The 26,771-nt window shown below is 44.0% G+C and overlaps 2 protein-coding genes across 8 annotated transcripts in view; one reads left to right on the forward strand and one right to left on the reverse strand.

Annotated features, from left to right (window-relative positions):
* Positions 1-8,480, forward strand: part of upf1 (UPF1 RNA helicase and ATPase) — a 56,234-nt gene extending 47,754 nt beyond the window's left edge. For all 7 annotated transcript variants that reach the window (XM_069927776.1, XM_069927777.1, XM_069927778.1 and 4 more), the window contains 9 exons: positions 367-484; positions 829-985; positions 1,127-1,269; positions 2,094-2,268; positions 3,068-3,149; positions 3,861-4,025; positions 4,165-4,385; positions 4,858-4,977; positions 5,764-8,480. In XM_069927776.1, the coding sequence (XP_069783877.1) occupies positions 367-484; positions 829-985; positions 1,127-1,269; positions 2,094-2,268; positions 3,068-3,149; positions 3,861-4,025; positions 4,165-4,385; positions 4,858-4,974 (1,178 nt within the window). In that variant the 3' untranslated portion in view covers positions 4,975-4,977; positions 5,764-8,480. The remainder of the gene's footprint in view (positions 1-366; positions 485-828; positions 986-1,126; positions 1,270-2,093; positions 2,269-3,067; positions 3,150-3,860; positions 4,026-4,164; positions 4,386-4,857; positions 4,978-5,763) is intronic.
* A 2,060-nt stretch (positions 8,481-10,540) lies between these two features.
* On the reverse strand, positions 10,541-26,361 carry ddx49 (DEAD (Asp-Glu-Ala-Asp) box polypeptide 49). Its single transcript, XM_069927792.1, has 13 exons — positions 26,187-26,361; positions 23,425-23,548; positions 22,120-22,205; positions 17,535-17,656; positions 15,845-16,032; positions 14,901-15,041; positions 14,691-14,766; positions 11,967-12,043; positions 11,717-11,814; positions 11,394-11,468; positions 11,208-11,296; positions 10,979-11,050; positions 10,541-10,888 (listed from the first exon to the last, which is right to left on the reverse strand). Exons 1-13 carry the CDS (start codon positions 26,302-26,304, stop codon positions 10,694-10,696), a joined length of 1,461 nt encoding a protein of 486 aa, XP_069783893.1. The 5' UTR covers positions 26,305-26,361; the 3' UTR covers positions 10,541-10,693.
* Positions 26,362-26,771: the final 410 nt, after the last annotated feature.

Consider the following 26,771-nt stretch of genomic DNA (forward strand, 5'->3'; position numbering starts at 1 on the left):
AGATTTTTTAAATCAAAATTGCCACACCTCTTGCCTTTGAATTAAACGAAGATGACATTACATATCCCACCCAATCTTTTTTTTTTAAATTTCAGTTGTTCTCTTTCATTAAATGTGTTTATTGGCATGTTATTGTATTGATCTTAGGTTAGAGTTCGGCATTGAAGACTATTACTTTTTGACTTATCATTGAGTCTATCAAGCAGATTAGAGCCCAATAGTTTCATTTGGCAAAAGTTGTCTATTGATTAGTTTCAATATACAAAATAATCTCAAAAGAAAAAATTTCTCACTGAGTGTATAGGTAGGGATTGGGAACTTGTACTGAATGTATCAGTGCTCTGATGGTTTATTTCTGGTTCACAGCGGATCGCATTAAGAAAGGTTTCGACTTCCAGTGGCCCCAGCCTGATAAACCAATGTTTTTCTATGTGACTCAAGGCCAGGAGGAAATTGCCAGTTCAGGCACCTCCTACCTTAATAGGTGAGAATAGTTCTTCACTTAATCAAAAACTTCTTTCCCTTCAGCAATTTTAGTGGGGGGGAAATTGTTTTCATTTAAATCTTTCAAAAGCAATTCTTTTAAAATTTAGTTTGGCTTCTTTATTTTTGTTGGCAGTAGGTAAAACTATGTACTTCACGATCTGTCAACTCTAGAGGAGTCACAAATATGCTTTGTGCGTTACATATATCTGTGCAGTTGAGGATACTGTGGAAAGCTTGGAAATTAGACAAGAGTACGGAGGGAGTGTTGATCAGAATTGTAACATTGCAACAATGGGTAGGGATATGCCACCAAAATGAAGTTGAAACCTGCTCTATTTTCAGAACTGAGGCAGCCAATGTGGAGAAGATTACCACTAAACTTCTGAAAGCAGGTGCCAAGCCAGATCAAATTGGCATCATTACACCATATGAGGGGCAGCGGTCATACCTGGTGCAATACATGCAGTTCAGTGGCTCATTGCACACCAAACTCTACCAGGTACTGTTTATTAATACATTTGTAGGACGATGCACTGACCTTTCTGATGCTTAAGATATTGAGGTTCTCAATTGACAATTAGTTGAAGGTTATTGGTTAGAGGAATTGCTGCATTGTGAAACTCCTGTGTGGTTGTTCTAGGAGGTGGAGATTGCCAGTGTGGATGCGTTCCAGGGTCGGGAAAAGGATTTCATCATTCTGTCATGCGTTCGAGCAAATGAACATCAGGGTATTGGATTTCTCAATGACCCTCGTCGATTGAATGTGGCCCTGACTAGGGCAAGGTAAGGAGTCATGGGAAGAGGGAGAATTGCAAAAAGGTACTGAGGGAGTGCAGGATCAAGAAGTGTTTGATAAGGTTACAAGATGAGATTTTGTAGTGGGGATATACTTGGTGTACAAGACAGCTCATGCACAAGACAATCCCAGAATTGCACATAATGATTTTGATCTATATTCACTGGATAAGACTACCCCAAGTCAGACACTTACCACTGACCAGTGGAGTGATGCTGTCACAATATTTTAAAACCAAATTACCTAGTAAATATTTAAATTTTATTCACATCTTTTAAAGTAAACCACTGTCGGCTCTTTAACAGGCCGTTTAAAGTCTGTACAGAGTCAATGGCAGTCAGATTAAGCAGATGTACCCCGGTCAGAGAGCACTGAAATTTTGCTTTTGTTGTTCGGACTTTATACTTGGCACAAGAGAGCATTGAGACTTCGCTGTTGAGGTTCAGATTTTATACTTGGCTTATAAGATGGTCCCTAGTTTTGGGGTGATTTTTTTTTTAAGATTCAAATACTGTCTTGTATGCTGGCATTCCTGTCCCGTGCTGATCTCACTCCATTGGAATAATAGTTTGTTGTATAGTTACTTCCCTCTGCACTCTCTTCATATCCGTATGATTTATTAATAGCCTGATTTGGGAAGAATAATCAGTTTTAGAGTTGAGACGTCGTCAGGGAGAAAATCCAAATTTGGTTGTGGGAAAAGGTCTGTGGAATGGATATAAATATTGGGTAAGTTGAGGAATTCCTATTAGAATATTTTCGTCTCATTTGAAGTTTAATCAAAGGGTTTCATGTAACTTCTGATATGCAGATATGGTGTAATTATCGTGGGGAATCCAAAAGCTCTGTCCAAACAGCCACTGTGGAATCACTTGTTGAACTATTATAAAGAGCAGAAAGTGCTGGTGGAGGGTCCACTGAATAATCTCCGCGAGAGTTTGATGCAATTCAGCAAACCTCGGAAGCTCGTCAATACCATCAACCCGGTAAGGAAGTAAACTTTCCAAAAGCCTGCCAGTTAGTTTTCCCTCAACTAGCTACTCACCCACCTGTGATTATAGACACCTCAGTTTTGCTGACGTGGGAGATGATTGCAACAGATTGTTTGCACAGAAGCAGTTGGGAGCAGCTGCACATCATACTGGCTTCGTTAATCGGTTGTTTCAAACTGGTTTTGGGAAATTTCCCCATGTACACGTGTATTAATTTCAACGTTCTGTGCGAGATCGATTCAAGCAGTTGGCCACTTATGAGCAATGGTACTTGAGTGATGCCTGAGGTTAATTTGAGGGACTACAGTCTGCTCCCTCTTGGCAAACTGTCAGTTCTGTTTGTGTATGAATATGAGGAGAGATGATGGTGGATTTATACACTGGACTTTAACAGAGATGATCTATTGAGACACGAGATTCCAAAAGGGGCTTGAATTCAGGATTGGGGTCACCTGTTTAGGAAATCAATGAAGAGAAACTTTTTCCCTCTATGTTCCTTGCAGTGCCATTTCGAGAACCTAAAACAATATTGCCTAGGACAGGGCCTGTGGTCCATCATGTACGCACTAACAAATGCCAATTTAAGATAACCTGATGTACCAGCAAATAATCTATATCCCTACATTCCCTATGGTTTCACGTCTCTGTCTAAAGGCCTCTTAACTGTTGCTATGATATCTGCTTTTGCCACCTCTTGTAGGTTTTTTGGTCTTTATTTAAATTGAGTCTTTGACAATGAAATTAGTACTTCAGTGGACTGTAGTATGCTCAGATTAACATCCTTGTGTTTCAGGGAGCAAGATTCATGACCACAGCTATGTATGATGCTCGAGAAGCCATCATCCCAGGTTCTGTGTATGATCGGAGTGGCCAAGGTAATTTTGCATGTTTTACCTCAGTTTGGACCATTGCCATTGAAAATGTGATCCTGCATTTAAGAAAACTAAGATTTTAGCACTAATCATAGGATTTGTGCTTTTGAAGTCAGCACTTGATTTCTTAACTGTTCTCTCTATCTAATTGGTTGAAGTTTTCATCCTTTTGTTTAAAACTGCAACCACTACACTATAAAAGCTCTGTAGTTCTGTTTGTGTACAAATATGAGGAGAGATGACGGTGGATTTATGCTCTGGACTTTAACAGAGATGATCTATTGAGATACAAGATTCCAAAAGGGGCTTGAATTCAGGATTGGGGTCACCTGTTTAGGAAATCAATGAAGAGAAACTTTTAGAAATCTTTAAAATTCTCCAATTCACAGGGCTGTGGTTTATGTTGCCTCCAAAGTCAATCTATTTCAGCATCCAAAAGGAATTGTGATATGAGGATCAAGAGGGGAAAGAAGATGAGGCAAGGGCCATCTAGCTACTTGTGTTTTCTGTGCTGGTGTGAAAATCTTGCCCAAGAGGGGAATCCCACATTGAGAAGAACTACGTAGTGGGGTTACAGTGGCCTGATGAGATTTTGGGGAGGGATGTACTTGTTTCCAATGTTTTACTGAGATTTTTCAGGCCTTTGATCATGTTTGATATTTGCACCTCTCTCACACACTCTATTCCCACTCCCCACACCCTCCTTCCCTCCAGCGGGTCGCCCTTCCAACATGTATTTCCAGACTCATGACCAGATTGGAATGATTGGAGCTAGTCCCAGCCATGTTGCTGCAATGAACATCCCTATTCCCTTCAATCTGATGATGCCTCCAATGCCTCCACCTGGCTATTTTGGCCAAGCAAATGGTCCTGCAGCTGGTAAGTGCAGCTTGATTCTGTTTTTGAGCATGGATTGGCATTGATGGCAGATGAGTGCTCTGTCTCAAAGAAGCTCAGTCTCAGGGGGGATAATGGCCTCTAGCTTCCATTGAGTATTAAAGCTTGCTCTTGTTTGAAGGTCGTGGAATTGCAAAAGGGAAGTTGAGCCGTGGAGCCCGCCAGAGAAACCGTGGCCTGGGCAACCAGCTAAACAGCCAGGCCAATCTGCCCAATAGCCAAGCGAGCCAAGATGTAGTGTCACAGCCCTTCTCTCAGGGCCCACTGACCCAGGGATACATCTCCATGAGCCAGCCTTCGCAGATGAGCCAGCCAGGCCTGTCTCAGCCAGAACTGTCACAGGTAAGCCTTGTTCCAACAGTGGAAAATTATTGAACAGGGCATGAATCTGTGCTGCAGAGCTGGTCTAAAAACAGTGTGCTGTATTGGAAATCTTGTAAAAATCCATCTCATATCCCTCATAGCACTGCACCCAATTTAATCATAGCCTATCAATTCCCCTCCTTAGTTTACCTTGGAGATTAATATTAAAAAAAACCCTCATTCTACTATTCACGGTTGTTTTTTAATTTTTTTTTTGGCCCATTTTTTCTGGAGCTTCCCAACATCTCTACTCCATTTTCTTTCTTCCCCTACCCAATTCTCTCTTTTCATCTCTAATTTTTCTCTTGCTCCCCTTTCACTACTTTCCCCATTTTTAACTGACATTTATCAGGTATTTTCATCTTTGCAGATTTGGGATTTAATTTCTGTGGCTGACTTTTCAAAAAGATTGGCTTCAATTTATATTTTATAATGATCACTGTAATTGCAGGACAGCTATCTGGGAGATGAATTCAAGTCTCAGATCGATGTGGCCTTGTCGCAGGATTCCACTTACCAGGGAGAACGTGCTTATCAACATGGAGTGACCGGGCTGTCACAGTATTAGAATGTGAGCAAACTTGTTATTGATTTACAACATTCTCATAAAGCTTTTTATCTTAGCTAACTTGAGCTGTTGCTGAACAGTTGTTATTTGAGACTGCGTTAATTGAGGAATTGTGTGTTTCTTAGGGTAGGTGAGAGGCATATTTAAGTGGGGAAGGATATGGTGATCTTTCTGGAATGAAGTGGAGGGCTGAGAGTGTGTTGATGGGAGTGGGCAGGAATGAATGGAGCATAGGGTGGATGGAATGAAAGAAAGAACAGAAGTGGACAAACATGAGCAGTGTGGCTAGTGCACTGCTGTTACAGTGCCAGCGATTGGAACTGGGGTTCAAATTCCTTGCTGTCTGTATGGAGTTTGTACATTCTCCCCTTTTATATGGGGTTTCCTCCGGGTGCTCTGGTTTCCTCCCACCCTTCAAAACGAACCAGAGTCTATAAGTCAGTTGAGTGTAATTGAGCAGCCCAAGCTCACTTTAAAGCTAAAGTGTCTTCGATCAGGAATATAGCAGAGAAGGTCCAGGAGTATAGTATAATGATGGGCGAGGAGAGAATTGGATTGCTATGTTATTGGGTTGACATCTAGATTGGACTGTTGGGTTTGGGGCATTGATTGGCTTGGGATGAGCGGTTGCTTGGATTTGTGGTGGGTCTTGTGGTTTTGCTGGGGAAGGAAAAAGGTGAGATTGGGCACATGATTTCTGGTTTTTTGTTTGGCCGATGAAACTTTATCAAAAGTTGAATGTGAATTGAAGGTTATGAGTTGGTTGATATGTCCCCTTTGTCTTGTCAGGTTAAGGAGAGGAGAGCTAGGCTTGAGCAAAGCTTAGTTCAACAGTAATTCAATCTGGGGAAAAAAAACATAAATGGATACCTGTTTCCACTGCGACTACTGAGGCATCAACTGTGAGAGAGCAACAGGAGAGAGAAATCAACCAAACCAGAGGAAGAGAAGAGAAAAGGGAGAGAGAAGGAGGAAGAGAGAAGAGAGAGAGACCACTGCTAGCAGTTTGAGACGAGGAGACTGTCTGTCTGGAGGAATGAAGTAATAGAGGGCACGTGTGCCTTGTCAGCCAGGCCAGGCCTGGTCTCACACATCTACTAGACTCTATTGCTGTTACCACGCAACTCGCCCACGCCACTGAGACCCTGCTCCCACCTCGTTGAACAAGGGAGAGAGAGGAGGGGCTCGCACTTTTTAAAAAAAAAAATGTTATCTGCTACATCTGAATTGCCTACTTCCTGGAGGAGGTGGGAGATCTTACTTGGTTTTGGGAAAAAAAGGGGGAACATTGTATCTCTCAGTTGTTCTCTGGACGCTACAATTAGCGATTAAACTGTAAATTCCAGCAGTTAGAGCGTCGAAATGAAGATTAATTTCTGGCAAAACCCAGCTGACACAGAGCTGCCTTCTGCCTCCAACCAACCCCCTTCGCTCACTTTAAGATTGATCTTGAAGTGTAGGTTTTCTGCCCAATGCTATCATTTCATGTTGCTTTCTTAAATCTACCACAGTAATTGGTTTAAATGTGTTTTCAGAGTTGGGGTTTGTGAAGGGTTAACTGTGGACTGTCTGTCAAATTCCTGCACTGAGCCATGGGGGAATTCTACTCTTCAGGGTTCTTGATTTGCAAGTTTTACATTTTGCATTTTAATTAGAAGTGCCCAGACTTTTTTTTGGGGGGTGGAGGTGCAGGGTGTGAAATTGATGTTGACCATCTCTCCCTGAGAAGAGTTTTTAGTCAAACCCAGTCAGTGCAAAGATATAATTAAAGCTGCAAGTTGGTAGCTATGAATATTCTTACCTCCACCCACCCACCTACCTGATAATCTGATATAACCTGTTCCTGGGTACTTTAGTTTATCATCTGGTTGTCAGGATGATGCAATCATAAAGGTGGACAGTTGGTGTAGACTCATATCTCCTGGTGCGGAGCTGGATGGGATGGGGGTGGTTAGTTGGGCTTTAATGACAGTTCCACTGTTCTATTTGGCAGGTTGATTGTGGTTTTACTGAAGCAGCCAGTGGTAGGAGAGGCTGCAAGGATATTTTCTCATAAGTAGTGGTGCTGGGCTGGGCACTAAGCCGACTGGATGGAGCTATGCTAAGGAAGATCAAAAGGAATCGTCTAGGTGGCTGTTTAAATCTTGTCTATCTGCTAATTGATAATCAGATGTAAAATCCTTTGGAATATTGATCTTGATTTGTTAGTTTTTAGGGCACTATTATTTACTGTCTTATTTTGAGTAAGACCTTTAGGAAAGTCTTTGTTAAGGCATTGGATCCAATGCAGGAACTGACAGTGGCTCCCACTGGACCCCAGTCTAACAAGCTCACTTTTAACCAAAGTTCTAGAGAAAGGAGCATTCCCCATAATTGACAGAAAGCAGATATCCAATGGCAGCAAGTGTATATGATTATCTCTTGAGCTCATTTCTGATGTTTGGGATTACAGTCTAAAACACTGAGTAACAAATGCTGGGATTTTGTGCTGACAGCGTTAGGATCATCTGGGTGTTGCACTGCCAAGTTGCTGTTTTTCAGAGAAAATCGACAAATTATCCTGTAAAAATTCAGGCAAACAATGTTCTGCTAGGTGGGCAGTACAAACAAAGCTGGCTGCACAGCATAACCACCACTTGGGGGGGGGGAGGAGGAGGAGGTGCTTGCAGTTAATCCTGAGCGTCCTGTGTTACAGTGTGGAGAACTCTTGCAGCTGTCAAGTTTTACTGTCTGGCATAATTCTGAGTTGTGTCACCACAGGCCTTAACTTTGGGCCTTTGTTTCACTTTTGGTGGACTCTGATCTGCTGACTGCAATCGCTGCATGGGAGTGACACATGACATCACCTCACTGCCCAACTCCTTTTTGCTAGGCCTCAATCCCATTAGTTCTGTGGTGTGAACAGCAATGATGTGAAGACTAAGGCTCTGTGGCTGAGGAATGTTTTGGGATTAGCCGGTCATGTCCACTGGCCGCAAGTTTCAAGTGCAGGTTTGGGCAGCTTTGCCTCCTGCAATTATCTCGTGACTCAGCAAAGCCAATCCTGCTGATGGCCAACGGTCTGACGGCAGCTACTGTGGGCTCAGGATGGGGGCAAGTACTGCAGACCCTCCTGTCAAACGGTCGAGATGTTTTAGGGCACAGGGTCTGGCCGAAGGAATTCTCCTTTGTGAAACTTGTTTTTTTTTTGTTTTGGCTTCCTGGCAAAATTGTTAAAAGTTTATAGTTGCATTTGTTTCTGGTAGTTCATTTTATCCAGCTGTGAACCCTCCATTAAAGATAAATCTATTGGAGAAACCCTCATTCACCCTTCCCTCAATGACTTTGCTTTGTGCTGTTTTATTTTGTATAGCAGGAAGAGGAAATTCTAATTTCAAATCCTTGCAAAGCTGGTGTTCTGCACCTGTTGAGTGGACAATTGTTTTTTCTAATCCTGTCTGGATTTTTATTTTAATCTATTTTGCCTCTGTAACATGCTCCATTAATAAAATTAGCTCTGCATCACACTTTTCAAATTGTCTCATTTCTTGAAAAGTAAAATGTGCTTTTCCTAACTTTAAATAATTCGCACACCTTGGATCAGATTTTGCCTGTAAATCAACATGTTCGATTTATCTTATTAGTCCAAAACTGAGAAGTCAAATTCAGTACGTAGAAGCTAATATTTGGTGAATGAGATATTTTCGAAGAAAACATTTTGTATTTGATTATTGTGATGGCTTCAGTTAATGGATGGTGGTTTTGTGCTGACAGGGTGTGGAAAAGGTATTTTGTGATCATCTACAATAATGCATTTTTTTACATTAGTTTTAACCATTTTTAATTTGCGAGCAAACTCATGGTGTGATCAGATCAGACACCATCCATGTCTATTGTACTGCTCCACTGAAGTTTCTAGTTTGCAGTTCAAATGGAGTATGGTTTTGTGTAGTTTGGCTCCTGGGAACAAGAATGAGGTATTCTTGCAATTAATTTGTTGTAGGTCCAGAGGATTGCAGCTGATAAAATTGTTTTTGCATCTACCTAAACAGAAAATCATGGTTTGCTTAATGTCCTTGACTATGCAACACTCCCTCACGACTTCATGAGGAACAAGTTAACCTTGTATTCAATTTCATGACCTGTTCCAGCATTCTTCTGCCATTTTTTTTTGTCTGCAAATTTTTTTTTAAAGCATCACAATTTGTACTGCCATTGACTCTTCAGTACAATTGGTGTCTTCAAACTTTTGTTGGACAAACTCAATTTTGTCTTTTCTGGAACATTGGAGGCTGAGGAGAGATCTGATAGAAAATAAAATTGAGGGCAGATATCATGTAGAAAGTCAGGAGTCTTTCAAGTTCTGAAGGGCTTAGTTTTAAGATGAGGTGGGGGTAGTTTATTTTCAAGGCCAGATTTTTAAATAGTGGTAGATATCTGAAAAGCACGGCCAGAGAGGTGGTGGATGAATTCTTGACCACTGGGTCCTTGCTGCAGACTTTCAAAACGTACTTTGTAGATCAGTATTAATGTAAAACTGCCATGGTGGTGAAATATTTAACAATGTATTTCTATAATCTGCCTCAAAAGTCCAGATCTTTAAATGTTTTTTCTTCAATCTCTCCTGCCCTTTAGCCCTCCTTGTCTGTGCCAAACTGACCCACAGATGTATGCACACAGTCCATATCCCTCAATTCTTCTCCCCTCCAAATTTGTCTTAAATGTTAAAATGAACCTATATTCACTTCAGCTTGCAGCTCATTCATCCTTCTCCTCTGTGAGAACAGTTCCCACCTAACCCTCTCCTCTTTCACCCTTAACCCATGTCCTCTGGTTTATATCTCACTTGATCTCAGGAAGAACCCTGCTTGCATTTACTCAAGATACCCATCATAATTTTGTAAACCTCTATTAAATCTCCCCTCATTCTTTTGTGCTCCAGGGAATAAAGTCCTAACCTGTTTAACCTTTCCCTATAACTCAGCACTGGCAATATCCTTCACCATTTCAATCTTATTAATATCTTTCCTGTAGTTAGGTGACCATCCATTAGAATTATCAATTGATCCTTTCTCATTCTTAATTTACATAAACACACATTTAGTTGACCCAATCTCTCCAGAAACAAGTCCTGACATCCCAGGCTGATGAATCTTCAGTATACTTTTGCAATGGGAAGCTTACTTCTTTAGGAAGGAAATCAAAACTGCACAAAATACTCTCTGTCCTTGATCAAAGTTCCCAGCAGCTTTCTTACTTCTGACTTGAAGTTGCAGGTCTTAACAATATTGGTAGAGGGAATTGATTTAGGGGACCAATTCAGTCATCATTAAATCAACCACTATTCCATGTTACAGCCCAACAAATTTAACTGGCTCACCTGCTTTTAGAGTGTAAGAAACAATGTACAGCTGTTACCCCAGAGGTGAGACAGTCAAACTGCTTCCAATATGTAGAGTGGCATAAAAACCTAACCATCCACTGATCTAGAGGTCTGAACTACGACCACAATGTAGAGATTATCCCAGAAGCAAGCCCAGCAGATGGTACATTTCTGAGAAGCAGTTCAGCCAATGAACTCTGATGCTAAGAGAGACCTGTCCATATTTAATCTCCAGCCTGAGAAACGAGACCAATACATCGCACAATTGATATTTTAGTTTCAACACAAGCACACGCCTGCGTAGCTCCAAATGGATGACGTAGAAAAGGTTCATGTTGAATGGCAGGTAAAAATAATTCATGTTTTTGTCTGTCCTGCATCACAATCCCTCAAAGCAATCTTCTCTTGTCGCCTTCTCTTCTTCAGCAATCTGTGTTTGTGCCGTGTGGCTGCCTCTCTCGCGAGAGTCTCATGCATTTTCTCCTGAAATTTGCGCTTTTTCTCTTTTAGTTTATTCAGCTCCTTTCTCCTCTTTATCTCCAGATCTGGGTCCTTTGAACAAAATAACAATCTCCATGTAAACAGTAGCAAAGGTGGGTTGTCAAATGCAGACTTAGTCTCCACTGATTTTTAAAAACTAACCCGTCCTTCCAGAATCATCTGCTTTCGTTTGTTGATTTCTTTCTTTTCATCGAAGTCAGTTGACTCAAGTTCCTGCAAATGAAGCATTTTTATTAGTGTTTGGAGGTTAAAGCCAGTAATGTAGAATACAGCATACTTGCAGGGACTGAGGGAGACCGTGAACTTGGTTAAGCAACAGTACATCTCCCCACTGACAACCCAAGGTCACAGGAGGTGCTCAACTACTCACAGATTCGCACTGGCGCCGAGTTACATTGACGTGGGTGAGAATCTTCAGGACCTCGCTCTCAACTACAGGAAATTCCTGCAATTTGGTTTCTGTTAACAAAATAGTCATAGGTTTTATATGCAGACCTAAATGGCCCTCATCATTCCCCCCCCCCCCCCCCCCCCACCTACAGCAGGGGAAACTCACTTATTTCCTCCTCAATTGCATGAACCACATGAATGTCATACTGGGTGATGAGGGTGATGGATATACCATTTCGACCTGCAGAAGAAAAACAGACCATTACAATGCAGATGCAGAAATTGAGCAAAAACAAATTATAAAGTGCTGGAAGAACTCAATAGATCAAGCAGCATCCATAGAGGCAAAGGAACAGTCCTCATTTTGGATTGAGATCCTCAATTCTGCTAAGTTCTTCCCGTAGTTTTTTTTTGCTCTGTAACAGCAGACCAGGGAGGTAAAGGCCAATCAAGAGCCCAGATAGAGAAGGGAGTGGGGTCTGTATATACCTGCTCTTGCTGTGCGCCCCACCCGATGGATGTAGGTTTTGGGCAATCCAGGTGTGTTGTGGTTGATAACAACTTGCACAGTGGGGATATCAAGTCCTCTGCAAAGAGAATGATTGGTCACTGCTGGTGCACAGAAAAATGAATACCCCACCATGCCAACCACACAATTTCCACCCGACTTCCATCTCAACACCAACTCACCCCCCCCCCCCCCCAATCTCTTCACAAAGCACAGCCTAAGATTCAATACCGAGAGGCAACATCTGTGGCCACAAGAATCTTGAAGATGCTCGACTTGAACGTGGAGAGTGTGGAGAACCTGTCCTTCTGTAAAGAGAAAAGAACAAAAGCACAGCTCACACCTTGACCCAGGTCCTGAGTATTTCTCTTCTTACTCCTGTACCTCCACTATAATGAGGTTGCTGTATTTGCAAGATGTTGGTTTCACTTTGAGGACCAACATTTGTGGTCAATCCCAACTCACCTCAAGACAGTGGTGACAAGTTGTCTTATATAACCATTAACGGAGCGGAAACAGGCCATGTTAGCCTTTTGAGTCCGCACCGGTTCATTGATTTTGTGCGCCCTCTTCAGGCATTGGTCCCGGTAGATCTTCATTCAATAACGATGGGCGAATTCAATGCATTTCGTTTGGCAAGTCTTGCAAAAACACGTCAGTGAATGGGCACGGATGGGTACGCACTGCCAAATGGCCATGGTCCACTATTACACTAAGGCACTTTTTTGAGCAGTGGGAGGAAACCGAAGCCCCCGGATGAAACCCATGCAGACATGAACCACTGCAGTTTGTTTGGTGATGGGATTTTTCAGGATTTTTGATCTCGTAAAGATGAATAAACAGTATACAACTTGAAGTTACCGGTTTCCAAATGTCAGTTATCTCAGTTCAGGAGGTACTGTCAAAGAAGGCTTGTATGGTAACACTGGTATAGTATCATAAGTACATAATAGGAGCAGGATTCAGCCTGTCAAGCCTCTGCCATTCAATGAGCTCATGGCTGATCTGATGATCAGCTCATCTCCACCTACCTGCCCATATCCCTAAATTCCCCTACTATGTAAAAATCAGTCCAATCTTAACTCAAGTATATTTGGAGGGAGCCTCCACCACTTCAATGGGCAGTGAATTCCTCAGATTTCACCTCCCTCTGGGAAAAGCAGTTCCTCCTCATCTCAGTCCTATATCTACTTCCTTGAATCTCTTTTTCAAAATCTATTTATTGAGCATCAAAAAAATTGAGCTCCTACTTTTAAAAAAAAAACAAAAATCAACACATATACACAAATGTTCATATTCACCCTCAGGTACACAGCCGGAGCCCCACCCCACCTTTGCTGACAGTATCATCCGTATATTACCAATTGCACTGGTATAACCGTCTCACAGTTAGTCTTTTACTCCAAAAGCACTCTTAATTCAGAGAAAAAAAACACATGAAGGGTTGCCATTTGTGGATTAATTTTGTGGACCCTCTTAATGTGTATTTGATTTTCTCCAGTTTAACAAAGGGAATTATATCCTCTACCCTGAATCTTGAGACTATGTCCCCTAGTTCTAGTCTTCCTCACCAATGGGAACAACTTACCTACCTCTATCTTATCTATGCCTTCCATAATTTTATACCTTTCTGTAAGATTCCCTCTCACTCTTCCAGCAGTCGAGAAAATTTCTCTGGGTCATAGCAGTTAAAAGACTGAACTGCATCCCAAGGACTTGAGTGTAGATCAAGACAATCAGTTGAATGCCACCAGAAACTGAGAAAGCACTCTTTGAGCATTAGATGCCTTCAGTCCACAATGTAAGCCTACTCCACAACAATCTAATCCCTCCCTACCTCACACCCATAATCATCTATTTTTCTTACATCCACATGCCGATTTAAGAGTATTTGAATGGCTTAATGTACCAGCCTCCACCATCAACCCCAGCAATGAAATGGAGACTTCTGACATCTCCCATAAACTTTCCTTCCACTGATATTTGCTATTGTCATCCCAGGAAAAAGATGATATTGTCAAACATAACTAAAGCCTTCAATCTTATTTCCCTCTATCAAGTCACCTCTCATCTTTTGTTCCATCAACCTAGCTTTATAGCATGTTCTCCATCCAGGCAACATCCTGGTAAATCTCCTCTATACCTTCTCTAAAGCATCCTGTAATGAGGCAAACAGTACTCAACGCAATACCCCAAGTGTGGGGTCTCACCGGAATTTTGTAGAGCTGCTACATTACCTCACGAATGACTCAAACTCAATGGGAAGGTGGGAAGTATTACCCAAAATACCTGAATTGCACTTTGCAGTTGATTGAAAGATTGGGTCATTCAGAGTCCATATAGGTCAGCACAGGACTGTCAGTCTCCAACTAGCTTATTGATGGCCTCTAGGGATGCTAATGGTGGGTTTCATTGGTGATACACCCTTTAAATGTCATTGAGAGGTACCTCCATTCTTATTCGAGATAGTTGTTTCTTTTGTGTGTGTGTCTGTCTGAGGTTTTAACAAAGTCTGAATGGTTACTGTCTTATTTCGCCAAGATCCGGTTCATTTTCTAAGTAACTGTATGTCCATTATACCTCTTCAGCAAACAATCTACTTCTTGACCTTGAGATGAAGGAAAATGAGATTAAGATGGTTAGGCTCAGACAATGCCCCCAAAGTGTTCATTAGAGCCAGGAAATCAATTCTAGTACCTAACTGCCAAAATCAGCCAACAGATCCCAGTAACAGTCCATTAGATGTCAAGTTCATTGACTTAACTTGATTGGACTCCATTGAGCATAAAGGGAGCTTTAGTCCGTATCTCATCCTTTGCTGTGCCTCCTGAGAGCAACTGATGCATTAGTTTCGAAGGAACTTCACTTTGCATCCATCTGGGGAGTGTCTGGCCTAGAAGTGTTTGGTGGGACACCATCAGGGGAATTTCTCTGGATCAGCAATCTCTAACCCACCTGCTTCATCATAGAGTGAAGAGCTCCACATGGGAAGTTGAACTTCTGCAGCATCATAGTTAAGACCTGACACATTCTGCAAAACAGGAGCGGAAATTAGAGCAGGAAACAGCCAGTCAAGAGTAACCCACTGAGGATGCACTCCCTCTGGCTTCCACCCAGTTTCAAGCAGTCACACGTGACACATACAAAAGCTGACATAGAACTCACTTGCAGGTGTTTGTGAAAATAATAATGGACCAGTCGGGATGTTCATCGTGGAACTTCTGCACAAGATGCACAAGGTAAGCTTCCTTCACCCGCTCAGGTATCAGGAGGTAACGCTGTTCAAGTTCAGCCACTGTGAGCACTCTGGACATGGAGGAGACGAGGGTTAGATAAAAGGTTTTTTAAAACCTCCCTTCTTTTCCCCCTCCCAATCATCCTAGTAATTCTCCCACTACACCCAGCCTGCATTTCCCAAACCCTTTTGCCCATCCAGCAACATCCTGTCAGGAGCAAATCGCAAACTGCTTAATAAATAGAAACTGAACAGGTTTATTAGCCGATCAGATAAAATTCTCTGAATCCCTACCACCCAACCTGAACAAGCAACATAAAGCTCCAAAGGACACTTCAAACCATGTCACAGAGTTTGGCAGCACAGGGACAGGCCCTTCGACCCAACTTGTCCATGCTGAGTTATCTTTTAAGCTCATCCCACTTCTGTTTGCTCCATAACCTTCTAAACCTTTCCTATCCATGTGCCTATCTAAATACCTTTTAGAAAGTTATAATTGAAGCAACTCTACCACTTCCTTGGGCAATGCGCTTGCCCACCACCTTGTGTGAGAAAGGTTGTGTCCCCCACACCCTTTTAAATCTTTACCCTCCCTCCTTAAATCTAAGACTTTTGAGTATTGGACATTCCTCCCCTTGGAAAAAGACCATGACTATTTACCCTAATGATGCCCCTCATCATTTTTTTCCACTCTCTACAAAGTCACCCTTCAGCTGAGGAAGGGGGCAGGAGTACAGGGTCTCAAGCCATCAACATGTGTGGAAGCTGAAAAGAGAGGAATCTTGACTGTGCATTTAATCTGTGCTGTTCCTACCCTGGGAATTTTTTGGTGAGGAAGCGTTACTCTATATTTTAAGACAAACAAAACTTTTACTCAGTCTTGGTCTCCCAGAAGAAAGGCTCGTTCGTTGCAATCGCCTTGAGCTGCTGCAAAGTATCAGTGAGGGTGGCACTGAACAGCAGGGTCTGACGCTTGGCTGGGACAGCATCTAGAATCACCTCCAGGTCCTGAGTGAAGTCGGTGCAACCCTGTTCCAGCAACCGATCACCTTCATCCAATACCTAGATCAAAGGGAAAGCGTTTCCTTAAGCAGAATAGAATCGAGTCACAGACACGATCAGCATAGCGATCGGGACTTGGGTTCAATCCCACGCTGACTGTAGTTAGGAGATGCATGTTCTCCCCATGTCTGCATGGGTTTCCTCCGGGGGCTCTGGTTTTCTCCCACCCTTCAAAACATGTTGGGGGTTGTAGGTCAGTTGAGTGTAATTGGGTGTCAGGAGCTCATGGGCCGATAGGGTCTGTTACCATGCTGCATGTCTAAATTTAAAAATAATTTTTTAAAAATTAAAAAACTATCAAGCCTCCACTCTCCCTACTGTCAGTCCTGGCAACCCTCTGCACTCCTTTATTCTCACCGTACCTCTTTCCACAATCTGATTTACTTGGAGACTGACTCGGGTGCAGGATGATTCAATACAGGATCTGGCAAAGATCACCTTGGAATTTTATGACTGACATCAATTAAAAAAAACATGAGCAGCACTACATTCATTTCACCACAAGAGGGCGACAGCAAGATATGGAGTGTGGAACGGAATAGGAAATCGATTCCAGCACCTAAACCACCCAAGTAAAACACGAAAGTCTGCAGACACTGTGATTGAAGAAACTTAGCAGGTCAAACTGTGTACTTTATACCGTATTGCAAAGATAAAGATTATATAACCAATATTTTAGGCTTGAGCCCTTCATCAAGGTTGCGCTATAAAGTTGCAGGGTGGAGAATCCGTCTATCACGTGACCCTACCGGCAAGTACTTCGCAGAAGTCGCATCTCCTGCCAATCAGAATTGGACTCCGCCACCCACGAGTGCATAACTGACCACTGGCCCCTTCAGTCACCCAGTGATTACCTGGGCCGACCCTCCAGCTTACTGTACTATAAAGTTCACCACGTGGAGTAGCTCTTTTGCTTTTCAGTCCTGAGAAGAACCCTGCTACACCCAAGGTCACTAACTGTGGAGAAAAACTGGAGGAGTTGTTGGTAAAGTGATCAGGGCTGTTGTACATTAGTGATATAGAGAGCATCAGTGCCGTGCCCACGTTAGACAAGGAACGGCAGATAGCGTATGGTAATCTTCAGTTGTCATAAGTCTATATTAACCGTTGCTGGTATCAGTAATAGTTATATCCGATGTGTCTGGGTTGTACTGTGCTTATAGGAGTGTAAGCAGTTGCTAGTATCGGTCGTGCTAAGTCTGACATGACTGGTTATACTGTGCTAGAGTACTAGTGTGTGTTATCCCTGTGGCAATCCCCTTGTGTGTGTTTCAATAAAAATCAGCCTGTGTCCAGACTCATTGGTCTTTGAACCCACCCAACCTCCTTTCCTTCCCACACAACAAAAGGACACTGTTTGACCTGCTGAGTTTCTCCAGCATTGTGTTTTTACCTAACCTCCGACATTGGCAAACAGATCCCACTCCGACATTTCTAGCCAATGAAAAAATCAGGCAGTATCTAAACAATATGTAGTCACAATCTTTCAACCTCCCACCTACCAGAAACTTAATTTTCTTTAGGCTGAAAGTGTTGGAACTCCGAATGTGGTCAGCCAGACGCCCTGGAGTTGCAATGACAACATGAGGCTTTTTGGCAAGTTCGACTGCCTGTGCAACCATGCCTGGGGAGAGAATATTTGGGAATATTGTAGACAGCAAAAACAAGCAGTCAGCATGAATTTCAGTTTAACAGTAGCAGCATGCCTTTTTTTTAAATTTTTTATTTTTCACACCATAAACCACATTAACCATGATACATACTTTTTCCTTTTCAAATATATACAGTGCCATTTTCTCCCCCCCACCTCCCTCCTCCCATCCCACCCTCCCTACCTCCCCCCTCCCGTCCATTTCAAGTACAAAATCTAGGATACATTAAACCAGTCAAACAATGTTGTCATTCAATAAAAATAAACAAGAAATTCCACTGAGTCAATTCTTTTCATTTCCTTCTCCTTTCGTTAATTTAGGTAGTGAATGTCCCCGGTAGGTTTTCGCTATTGTGTTTCATGTAAGGCTCCCATATTTGTTCAAATATTTCAATATTATTTCTTAAACTATGTTATTTTTTCTAATGGAATACATTTATTCATTTCTATATACCATTGTTGTATTTTCAAATTATCTTCCGATTTCCAGGTTGACATAATACATTTTTTTGCTACGGCTAGAGCTATCTTAACAAATCTTTTTTGTGCATCCTCCAAATCAATTCCAAATTCTTTGTTTTTTATGTTACTTAGGAGGAAGATCTCTGGATTTTTTGGTATATTGTTTCTGTAATTTTATTTAATATTTGGTTTAGATCTTCCCAAAATTTTTCTACTTTCTCGCATGTCCAGATTGCATGAATTGTTGTTCCCATTTCTTTTTTACATCGAAAACATCTATCACATACCGTTGGGTCCCATTTATTTAACTTTTGAGGTGTAATGTATAGCCTGTGTATCCAGTTATATTGTATCATACGTAACCTCGTATTTATTGTATTTCTCATCGTTCCAGAACATAACTTCTCCCATGTTTCCTTTTTTATCTTTATATTTAAATCTTGTTCCCATTTTTGTTTAGAATTCTCTAAAGTTTTCCTTGATCTCCTTTGGATTATATGTGATTTGTTTGTCTTTTTTCCTTAATGCCAATACCATTTTCTTAGCTTGTTCTGTCTTAAGCTGCCATGCTAGAATTTTGTGCGTTTTTTCACCTAGTTCATAATATTTCTGTTTTGTCTTCATTATATTCTTCTCCACCTTATATGTTTGTAGTGTTTCATATTTTATTTTTTTATCTGCCAATTCTCTTCTTTTAGTTGTATCTTCCTTCATTGCTAATTCTTTTTCTATATTTACTATTTCCCTTTCCAACTGCTTTGTTTCCTGATTATAGTCCTTCTTCATCTTGGTTACATAACTTATTATTTGCCCTCTAATGAACGCTTTCATTGCATCCCATAGTATAAACTTATCTTTCACTGATTCCGTGTTTATTTCAAAATACATTTTAATTTGTCTTTCAATGAATTCTCTAAAATCCTGCCTTTTGAGTAACATGGAGTTTAATCTCCATCTATACATTCTTGGAGGGATGTCCTCTAACTTTATTGTCAATATTAAGGGTGAATGGTCCGATAATATTCTAGCTTTATATTCTGTTTTTCTTACTCTATCTTGCATACGAGCTGATAACAAAAATAGGTCTATTCTTGAGTATGTTTTATGTCTAGCCGAGTAATATGAATATTCCTTTTCCTTTGGGTGTTGTTTCCTCCATATATCCAAAAGTTGCATTTCTTCCATCGATTTACTTATAAATTTGGTTACTTTGTTCTTTCTGTTAATTTTTTTCCCAGTTTTGTCCATATTTGAATCCAAATTCAGGTTGAAATCCCCTCCTATTAATATGTTCCCTTGCGTATCTGCTATCTTCAAAAAAATATCTTGCATAAACTTTTGATCTTCTTCGTTAGGTGAATATACATTGAGTAGATTCCAAAACTCCGAATATATCTGACATTTTATCATTACATATCTCCCTGCTGGATCTATTATTTCCTCTTCTATTTTAATTGGCACATTTTTACTAATTAATATAGCTACTCCTCTTGCTTTTGAATTCTACGACGCTGCTGTTACGTGTCCTACCCAATCTCTCTTTAATTTCTTGTGCTCCAATTCAGTTAAATGTGTTTCTTGCACAAATGCTATATCAATTTTTTCTTTTTTCAGTGAATTTAGCAGTTTCTTTCTTTTAATTTGGTTATGTATTCCGTTAATATTTAAAGTCATATAGTTCAGCGTAGCCATTTTATACTTTGTTTATCTTCCCTTTCCGTTTCTCCATCATTACCTTTCCTTCTTATCCATTTCTGCTTTCTTGTTTTGAACACTTTATAAGACAACATTTCTAAAACATCAAACATTTTCCCTATTCTCCTATTTAAAACTTCTTTAACCCCATTCTCCCCTCCCCCTCCTGAGTTGTCCTTTATCCCTTGTCGGACAACCATCTCCCCTCTCCATTTGGATTTGCGAATTCACTCGCAAATGTCAGCTGATTTTGCAGTGAGTAGCAGCATGCCTTGATGCGAAAGTGAGTCCGTAAATGTACTGGTAAAAGTAGGCACTTCTGTGAGATGGGCTTATTTTCTGGTGCTTGTGTGAAATTGCCCATTAAAGGAAGGACAGGGCGGGCTGGGAGCAGGGTGGCAGGGGACGTGGTGGGGAGAGAAAGCTGGGGTGGGACAGCCTGGGCCAGGGGGCTGGACAATCATGGCATTTTCCCAGAGGGTGGGGAATCTATGGAATTTGCTGCCCATTGAAGCAGTAGATTTATACACAGTAGGGGAATTAAGCGATATGGGGAAAAGGCAGGTAGATGATGAGCCATCATCAGATCAGCCATGATCTCAATAGCAGAGCAGGCTCGATCGGCCAAATGGCCAACCCCTGTTTCTATTTCTATGTTGGGTTATGTCCTTCTTATGGCAGGAGTGGGCTTTAAGTTGAGAGGGTTCAGTGAGCAGAGAAAGTGGTACAAAAGGCTAAGGCTCCCATAAGACACAGGTAAGATCAATGAGTCTTGTATCAGTGGTGCCCAATCTACTGGAGAAGATTATTAGGGACAGCATTTATGAACCAGAGTCTTCTCAAGGATTGTCAGCATAGCTTTGTGAGGGACAGGTTGTACATCATAAACCTAACTGAGTTTTTTGAGGAGGTGACAAAAGAAATTGAAGGTTGGATGATGGACAAGGTGTATATAGATTTTAATCAGGTGTTTGACAAGGTTCCCCATGGTAGACTCATTCAGAAAGTCATGAGGCATGGGATCCATGTCTACTTGGATTTGGACTTGGCTTGCCTGCAGAAGGTAGAGGGTGGTAGTCACTTGTTCTGGCTGGTTGGTGACTAGTGGTGATCTGCAGGGATCTCTTCTGCGACCCCTGCTCTTTGAGATTTTTATTAATGACTTGGAGGAAGAAGTGGGTGGGGTGGGGGGAGGTCAGTAAGTTTGCAGATGACACAAAGGTTTCTAGTGTAGAAATTGTCATAGCTCACAACACGATGCAGAGTTGAGTGGAGAATTGGCAGATAAAGTTCAATCTCGGTAAGCGTGAATTGAAAGGCTGATCTGAAAGGTGGAGTACTATATGTTGTTAGTAACAGGATTCTTATTAGGAAGTAAAACACAAAAGTCTGCAACACCATGGTTGAAGTAAAAACAATGCTGGAGAAACTCAGCAGGTTGAACAAGGGACGTAACCAACATTTCAGGCTTGATGAAAGGCTCAAGCCTGAAACATTGGTTATGTATATTTATCTTTGCTATATAAAGCACACTGTTTGACCTGATGATTTTCTCCAGCATTGTGTTTTTACTTAGGATTCTTAATAGCGTGAAGGAACAAAGGGATCTTTGAGTCCAAGTCCAGAGTTCCCTCAAGGTTGATAGGCATTTGGTGTTCTAGTCTTCATTAGTTGGGGGATTGAGTTCAAGAGCTGTGAGGTAATGTTGCAGCTCTATAAAACTCTGGTTCGACCACACTTGAAGAATTGTTTAGGTCTCCTTCCTCATTACAGGAAGAATGCAGATGCTTTAGATAGGGCGCAGAGGAGATTTACCAGGATGTTGCCTGGATTGGAGAACAAGTTTAAAGAAGCAAAGTTGACTTGCAAGCTAGGACTTTTCTCTTTGGATTGATGAAAGATGAGGGGCAACTTAATAAGAGGTACACAAGATTGAGGGGCATAGATCAGGTGGCACATTTTCCATAAAGTGACAATAGCAAATATCAGAGGATATCTGTCTAAGGTGGCCTGGATCCTTTTCAGGGGAGATAGCAGAGGTAAGTTTTTTTTCCTAAAACAGAGTGGTGAATGCCTGAAATACTAAGCCAGGGGTGGTGGTGGAAGCGGATAAAAAAGGGACTTTCAAAAGACTCGTGGAAGAGAAATAGGGAGTTATGGGTGTGAAGTAGGAAAGGATTAGATTGTTGTAGAGTAGGCTTACGTACGTCAGCACAACATCATGGGGAGAAGTGACTGTGCTGCAATGTTCCAGGACACAATGTTTGTCATATACTCACTCATTCCACCAACAACAATGCAGTCCTTCAAGGACAGAGGCTTTCCCAGAACTCTGAACTGCTCTGCAATCTGATAGGCTAACTCCCTGCAAAAGGCACAGAGTAGATTGTGATTAAAATGTCCTTTAATGGAAACAAGCACTTCTGATGCACATTCTCCCAAACTGTTGTTTGGCCACAGAAAATGTCAATTCAAAAAAAAACTTTGTACTTGACTGAATGCAATGAGTCGTGGGGCAAATTACTCCTGGGTGTGAAGAATTTTAAATGATTGTGGGGATTTCCCCTAACAGCAAGAAGTCTCACTTCAGGTGAGACTTTAACCATTTCTTTCCCACACCCCAGGGTAGCAAAAACCCAGCAAACCTACCTAGGGCACGAATTCAATATCATTAGGGGGCTTAACTCTTACACATGCACCGACCGAGCTCCAATACACGATCCTACCACGCATGCGCCAACCGAAGACACATGCATGCGCACGGGAATCAAGGGGGTCACGCCCAGCCTATGGGCCCCGGGACGCTGACCAACAAGGTAACTCGGCTCATTTTGGCTCTTATATGCCCTGTATCCCTGTTATAGTTTGTCAAATACAACATTTAATTAAAAAGTTTACTTTAAGACTTTGGTACTCCATGCACGCGGGCAAAATTCCAACTTACATCCTTTTCGAGATACAACCAATCCTTCGGTTCCAATTAAGGTCGTAAGTCGGAGTACCAGCACAAGACCATAACCTATCTATTAGCCCAGCAATCTTGTACATATCACTCCAGGGGCAGAATAACAAATTCCACCTCTCCCAAGAGGAACCTCTCAATGAGAGTGAAACACAAAAGTCTGCAGACGCTGTGATTGCAGTAAAAACACACTGAAACGCTGGAGGAACTCAGCCGGTCTCGCAGCATCCATATGAGACAAAAATATATTGCCTGAAAGCCTGAAACATCGGCAATATATCTTTGATTTTTTTGGATGCTGAAAAGACCGGCTGAGTCTTTTAATCTCAAAAAAATGAATCTGGTAAGAACAATGCTTTCTTTTTTTTAAAAAACTGGAAATTTCAGATGTTTAGACTACACGTGGAAGAGGAGACACAGGTCAACATTTTAGCTCCAACACCCTTTGTCAGTCCTGAAGCAGGGTCTCATCTGAAACGTTGCCTTGCTCTGTTGCCTCCACAGACGTTACTTGACCAGCATGGTTTCTGTTCCGCAATCCATCATCCGCAATTTCTTTTGTCTACACCCCACTGAAGGCATTGGTAGGTTCCCTGCAATGGTTTGGGAAATTCAGTGTTACCTGGTAGGTGTCAGCACCAAGCAGAATATTCCGTACGGATCCTCTGAAAGCTTCTGGAGAATGGGGTAAATAAAAGCTGCTGTTTTACCACTGCCAGTTTTGGCACAGCCAAGACAGTCCTGCCCTGGGGACACAGCAAACAACAAAATTTGGGTCTGGGGTCTGATATGGAAGTCAGAACTGGAGATATGGGTCAAGGGGAGGAGGGCCAAGCACAGGCTGGAGAGGAGATACCAAGGCTGGGGTGTGGGGGGGGGGGGGGGGAGGTGGAGGGAGACACAAGGGGAGGGAGGAGTAGCAAGAGCCAAGCATAGGCCAGAGAGAAGCTGTTGGCGAGAGGGTTACCAGGGGCCTGAGGTGGAGGGGAGGGAGGGTAAGAATGGGTCGGAAGGGGGGGGTAAGAACGAGACCGAGGGGAGGGTAAGAACGAGACCGAGGGGAGGGTAAGAACGAGACCGAGGGGAGGGTAAGAACGAGACCGAGGGGAGGGTAAGAACGAGACCGAGGGGAGGGTAAGAACGAGACCGAGGGGAGGGTAAGAACGAGACCGAGGGGAGGGTAAGAACGAGACCGAGGGGAGGGTAAGAACGAGACCGAGGGGAGGGTAAGAACGAGACCGAGGGGAGGGTAAGAACGAGACCGAGGGGAGGGTAAGAACGAGACCGAGGGGAGGGTAAGAACGAGACCGAGGGGAGGGTAAGAACGAGACCGAGGGGAGGGTAAGAACGAGACCGAGGGGAGGGTAAGAACGAGACCGAGGGGAGGGTAAGAACGAGACCGAGGGGAGGGTAAGAACGAGACCGAGGGGAGGGTAAGAACGAGACCGAGGGGAGGGTAAGAACGAGACCGAGGGGAGGGTAAGAACGAGACCGAGGGGAGGGTAAGAACGAGACCGAGGGGAGGGTAAGAACGAGACCGAGGGGAGGGTAAGAACGAGACCGAGGGGAGGGTAAGAACGAGACCGAGGGGAGGGTAAGAACGAGACCGAGGGGAGGGTAAGAACGAGACCGAGGGGAGGGTAAGAACGAGACCGAGGGGAGGGTAAGAACGAGACCGAGGGGAGGGGGGGTATGAACGAGACCGAGGGGAGGGGGGGGTAAGAACGAGACCGAGGGGAGGGGGGGTAAGAACGAGACCGAGGGGAGGGGGGGTAAGAACGAGACCGAGGGGAGGGGGGGTAAGAACGAGACCGAGGGGAGGGGGGGTAAGAACGAGACCGAGGGGAGGGGGGGTAAGAACGAGACCGAGGGGAGGGGGGGTAAGAACGAGACCGAGGGGAGGGTAAGAACGAGACCGAGGGGAGGGTAAGAACGAGACCGAGGGGAGGGTAAGAACGAGACCGAGGGGAGGGTAAGAACGAGACCGAGGGGAGGGTAAGAACGAGACCGAGGGGAGGGGGGGTATGAACGAGACCGAGGGGAGGGGGGGTATGAACGAGACCGAGGGGAGGGGGGGTATGAACGAGACCGAGGGGAGGGGGGGTATGAACGAGACCGAGGGGAGGGGGGGTATGAACGAGACCGAGGGGAGGGGGGGTAAGAACGAGACCGAGGGGAGGGGGGGGTAAGAACGAGACCGAGGGGAGGGGGGGTAAGAACGAGACCGAGGGGAGGGGGGGTAAGAACGAGACCGAGGGGAGGGGAGGTAAGAACGAGACCGAGGGGAGGGGGGGTAAGAACGAGACCGAGGGGAGGGGGGGGGTAAGAACGAGACCGAGGGGAGGGGGGGTAAGAACGAGACCGAGGGGAGGGGGGGGGTAAGAACGAGACCGAGGGGAAGGGGGTGGGTATGAACGAGACCGAGGGGAAGGGGGTGGGTAAGAACGAGACCGAGGGGAGGGGGGGGTAAGAACGAGACCGAGGGGAGGGGGGGTAAGAACGAGACCGAGGGGAGGGTGGGTAAGAACGAGACCGAGGGGAGGGGGGGGTAAGAACGAGACCGAGGGGAGGGTAAGAACGAGACCGAGGGGAGGGTAAGAACGAGACCGAGGGGAGGGTAAGAACGAGACCGAGGGGAGGGTAAGAACGAGACCGAGGGGAGGGTAAGAACGAGACCGAGGGGAGGGTAAGAACGAGACCGAGGGGAGGGTAAGAACGAGACCGAGGGGAGGGGGGGTATGAACGAGACCGAGGGGAGGGGGGGGTAAGAACGAGACCGAGGGGAGGGGGGGTAAGAACGAGACCGAGGGGAGGGGGGGGTAAGAACGAGACCGAGGGGAGGGGGGGGTAAGAACGAGACCGAGGGGAGGGGGGGTAAGAACGAGACCGAGGGGAGGGGGGGGTAAGAACGAGACCGAGGGGAGGGGGGGGTAAGAACGAGACCGAGGGGAAGGGGGTGGGTAAGAACGAGACCGAGGGGAGGGGGGGGGTAAGAACGAGACCGAGGGGAGGGGGGGTAAGAACGAGACCGAGGGGAGGGGGGGTAAGAACGAGACCGTGGGGAGGGGGGGTAAGAACGAGACCGTGGGGAGGGGGGGTAAGAACGAGACCGAGGGGAGGGGGGGGTAAGAACGAGACCGAGGGGAGGGGGGGTAAGAACGAGACCGAGGGGAGGGGGGGTAAGAACGAGACCGAGGGGAGGGGGGGTAAGAACGAGACCGAGGGGAGGGGGGGTAAGAACGAGACCGAGGGGAGGGGGGGTAAGAACGAGACCGAGGGGAGGGGGGGTAAGAACGAGACCGAGGGGAGGGGGGGTATGAACGAGACCGAGGGGAGGTTGAGGCCTGGAGTAGGAAGAGGGTCCCCCTGTCCGTGGACTCTCACCCCTCAGGATGGCGGGAATGCAGTTCTCCTGCACCGGCGTGGGCTGCCGGATCCCCAGCTGCTCTCCCTGCCTCCACAGCCACGACTGGATACCCAGCGCCGCAAACCCGGACGCCATCGCTTCTCGTGCTCAGCGGCGGGCGACTCCGCATTGCGTCATCCCTCCAACCCCACGTGTCCGACGCCATCTTTGATGTGGGCGGAATTGCTGGGCAGGCAACTTCAAGCCTCTGTAAATAATGACAGTCGGGTCTAATGATGTGTGAAGATTAAAGTTTCATCAGAATGCGATTGTTTCTTAAGTAAAAGTGTTTATATTAGTAAAGATAAATATACATAGCCAACGTTTAGGCTTGAGCAAAATGCCTATATTTTGCTGACACCTTGAAGGGCTCCAGCCCAAAACATTGGCTATGTTTCTTTTCTCATATAAAGTACGTTGTTTGACCTGCTGAGCTTCTCCAACTTTGTGTTTTAACTGTTGACGAGAATCTGCAACTCATTCCCACAGGGAATGACTGAGATAAATATTTCTAGAGCCTTCAAACGGAGGCTGTATAAGTGTACGGGGTGGGGGGGAGGAGA

Source organism: Narcine bancroftii, chromosome 3 (genome assembly GCF_036971445.1).
Source record: "Narcine bancroftii isolate sNarBan1 chromosome 3, sNarBan1.hap1, whole genome shotgun sequence".
In the NCBI taxonomy this organism is placed as follows: domain Eukaryota; kingdom Metazoa; phylum Chordata; class Chondrichthyes; order Torpediniformes; family Narcinidae; genus Narcine; species Narcine bancroftii.

Excerpts from the sequence above, each read along its gene's own strand:
- ddx49 (XM_069927792.1), bottom strand. The coding sequence starts at position 26,304 with ATGGCGTCCGGGTTTGCGGCGCTGGGTATCCAGTCGTGGCTGTGGAGG. Across the intron at positions 16,033-17,534 it reads TAAAGAAAATTAAGTTTCTG|GTATTGGATGAAGGTGATCG; the intron begins GTAGGTGGGAGG and ends CCTTTGATCTAG. Across the intron at positions 11,815-11,966 it reads GCCACAGATGTTGCCTCTCG|AGGACTTGATATCCCCACTG; the intron begins GTATTGAATCTT and ends TTCTCTTTGCAG.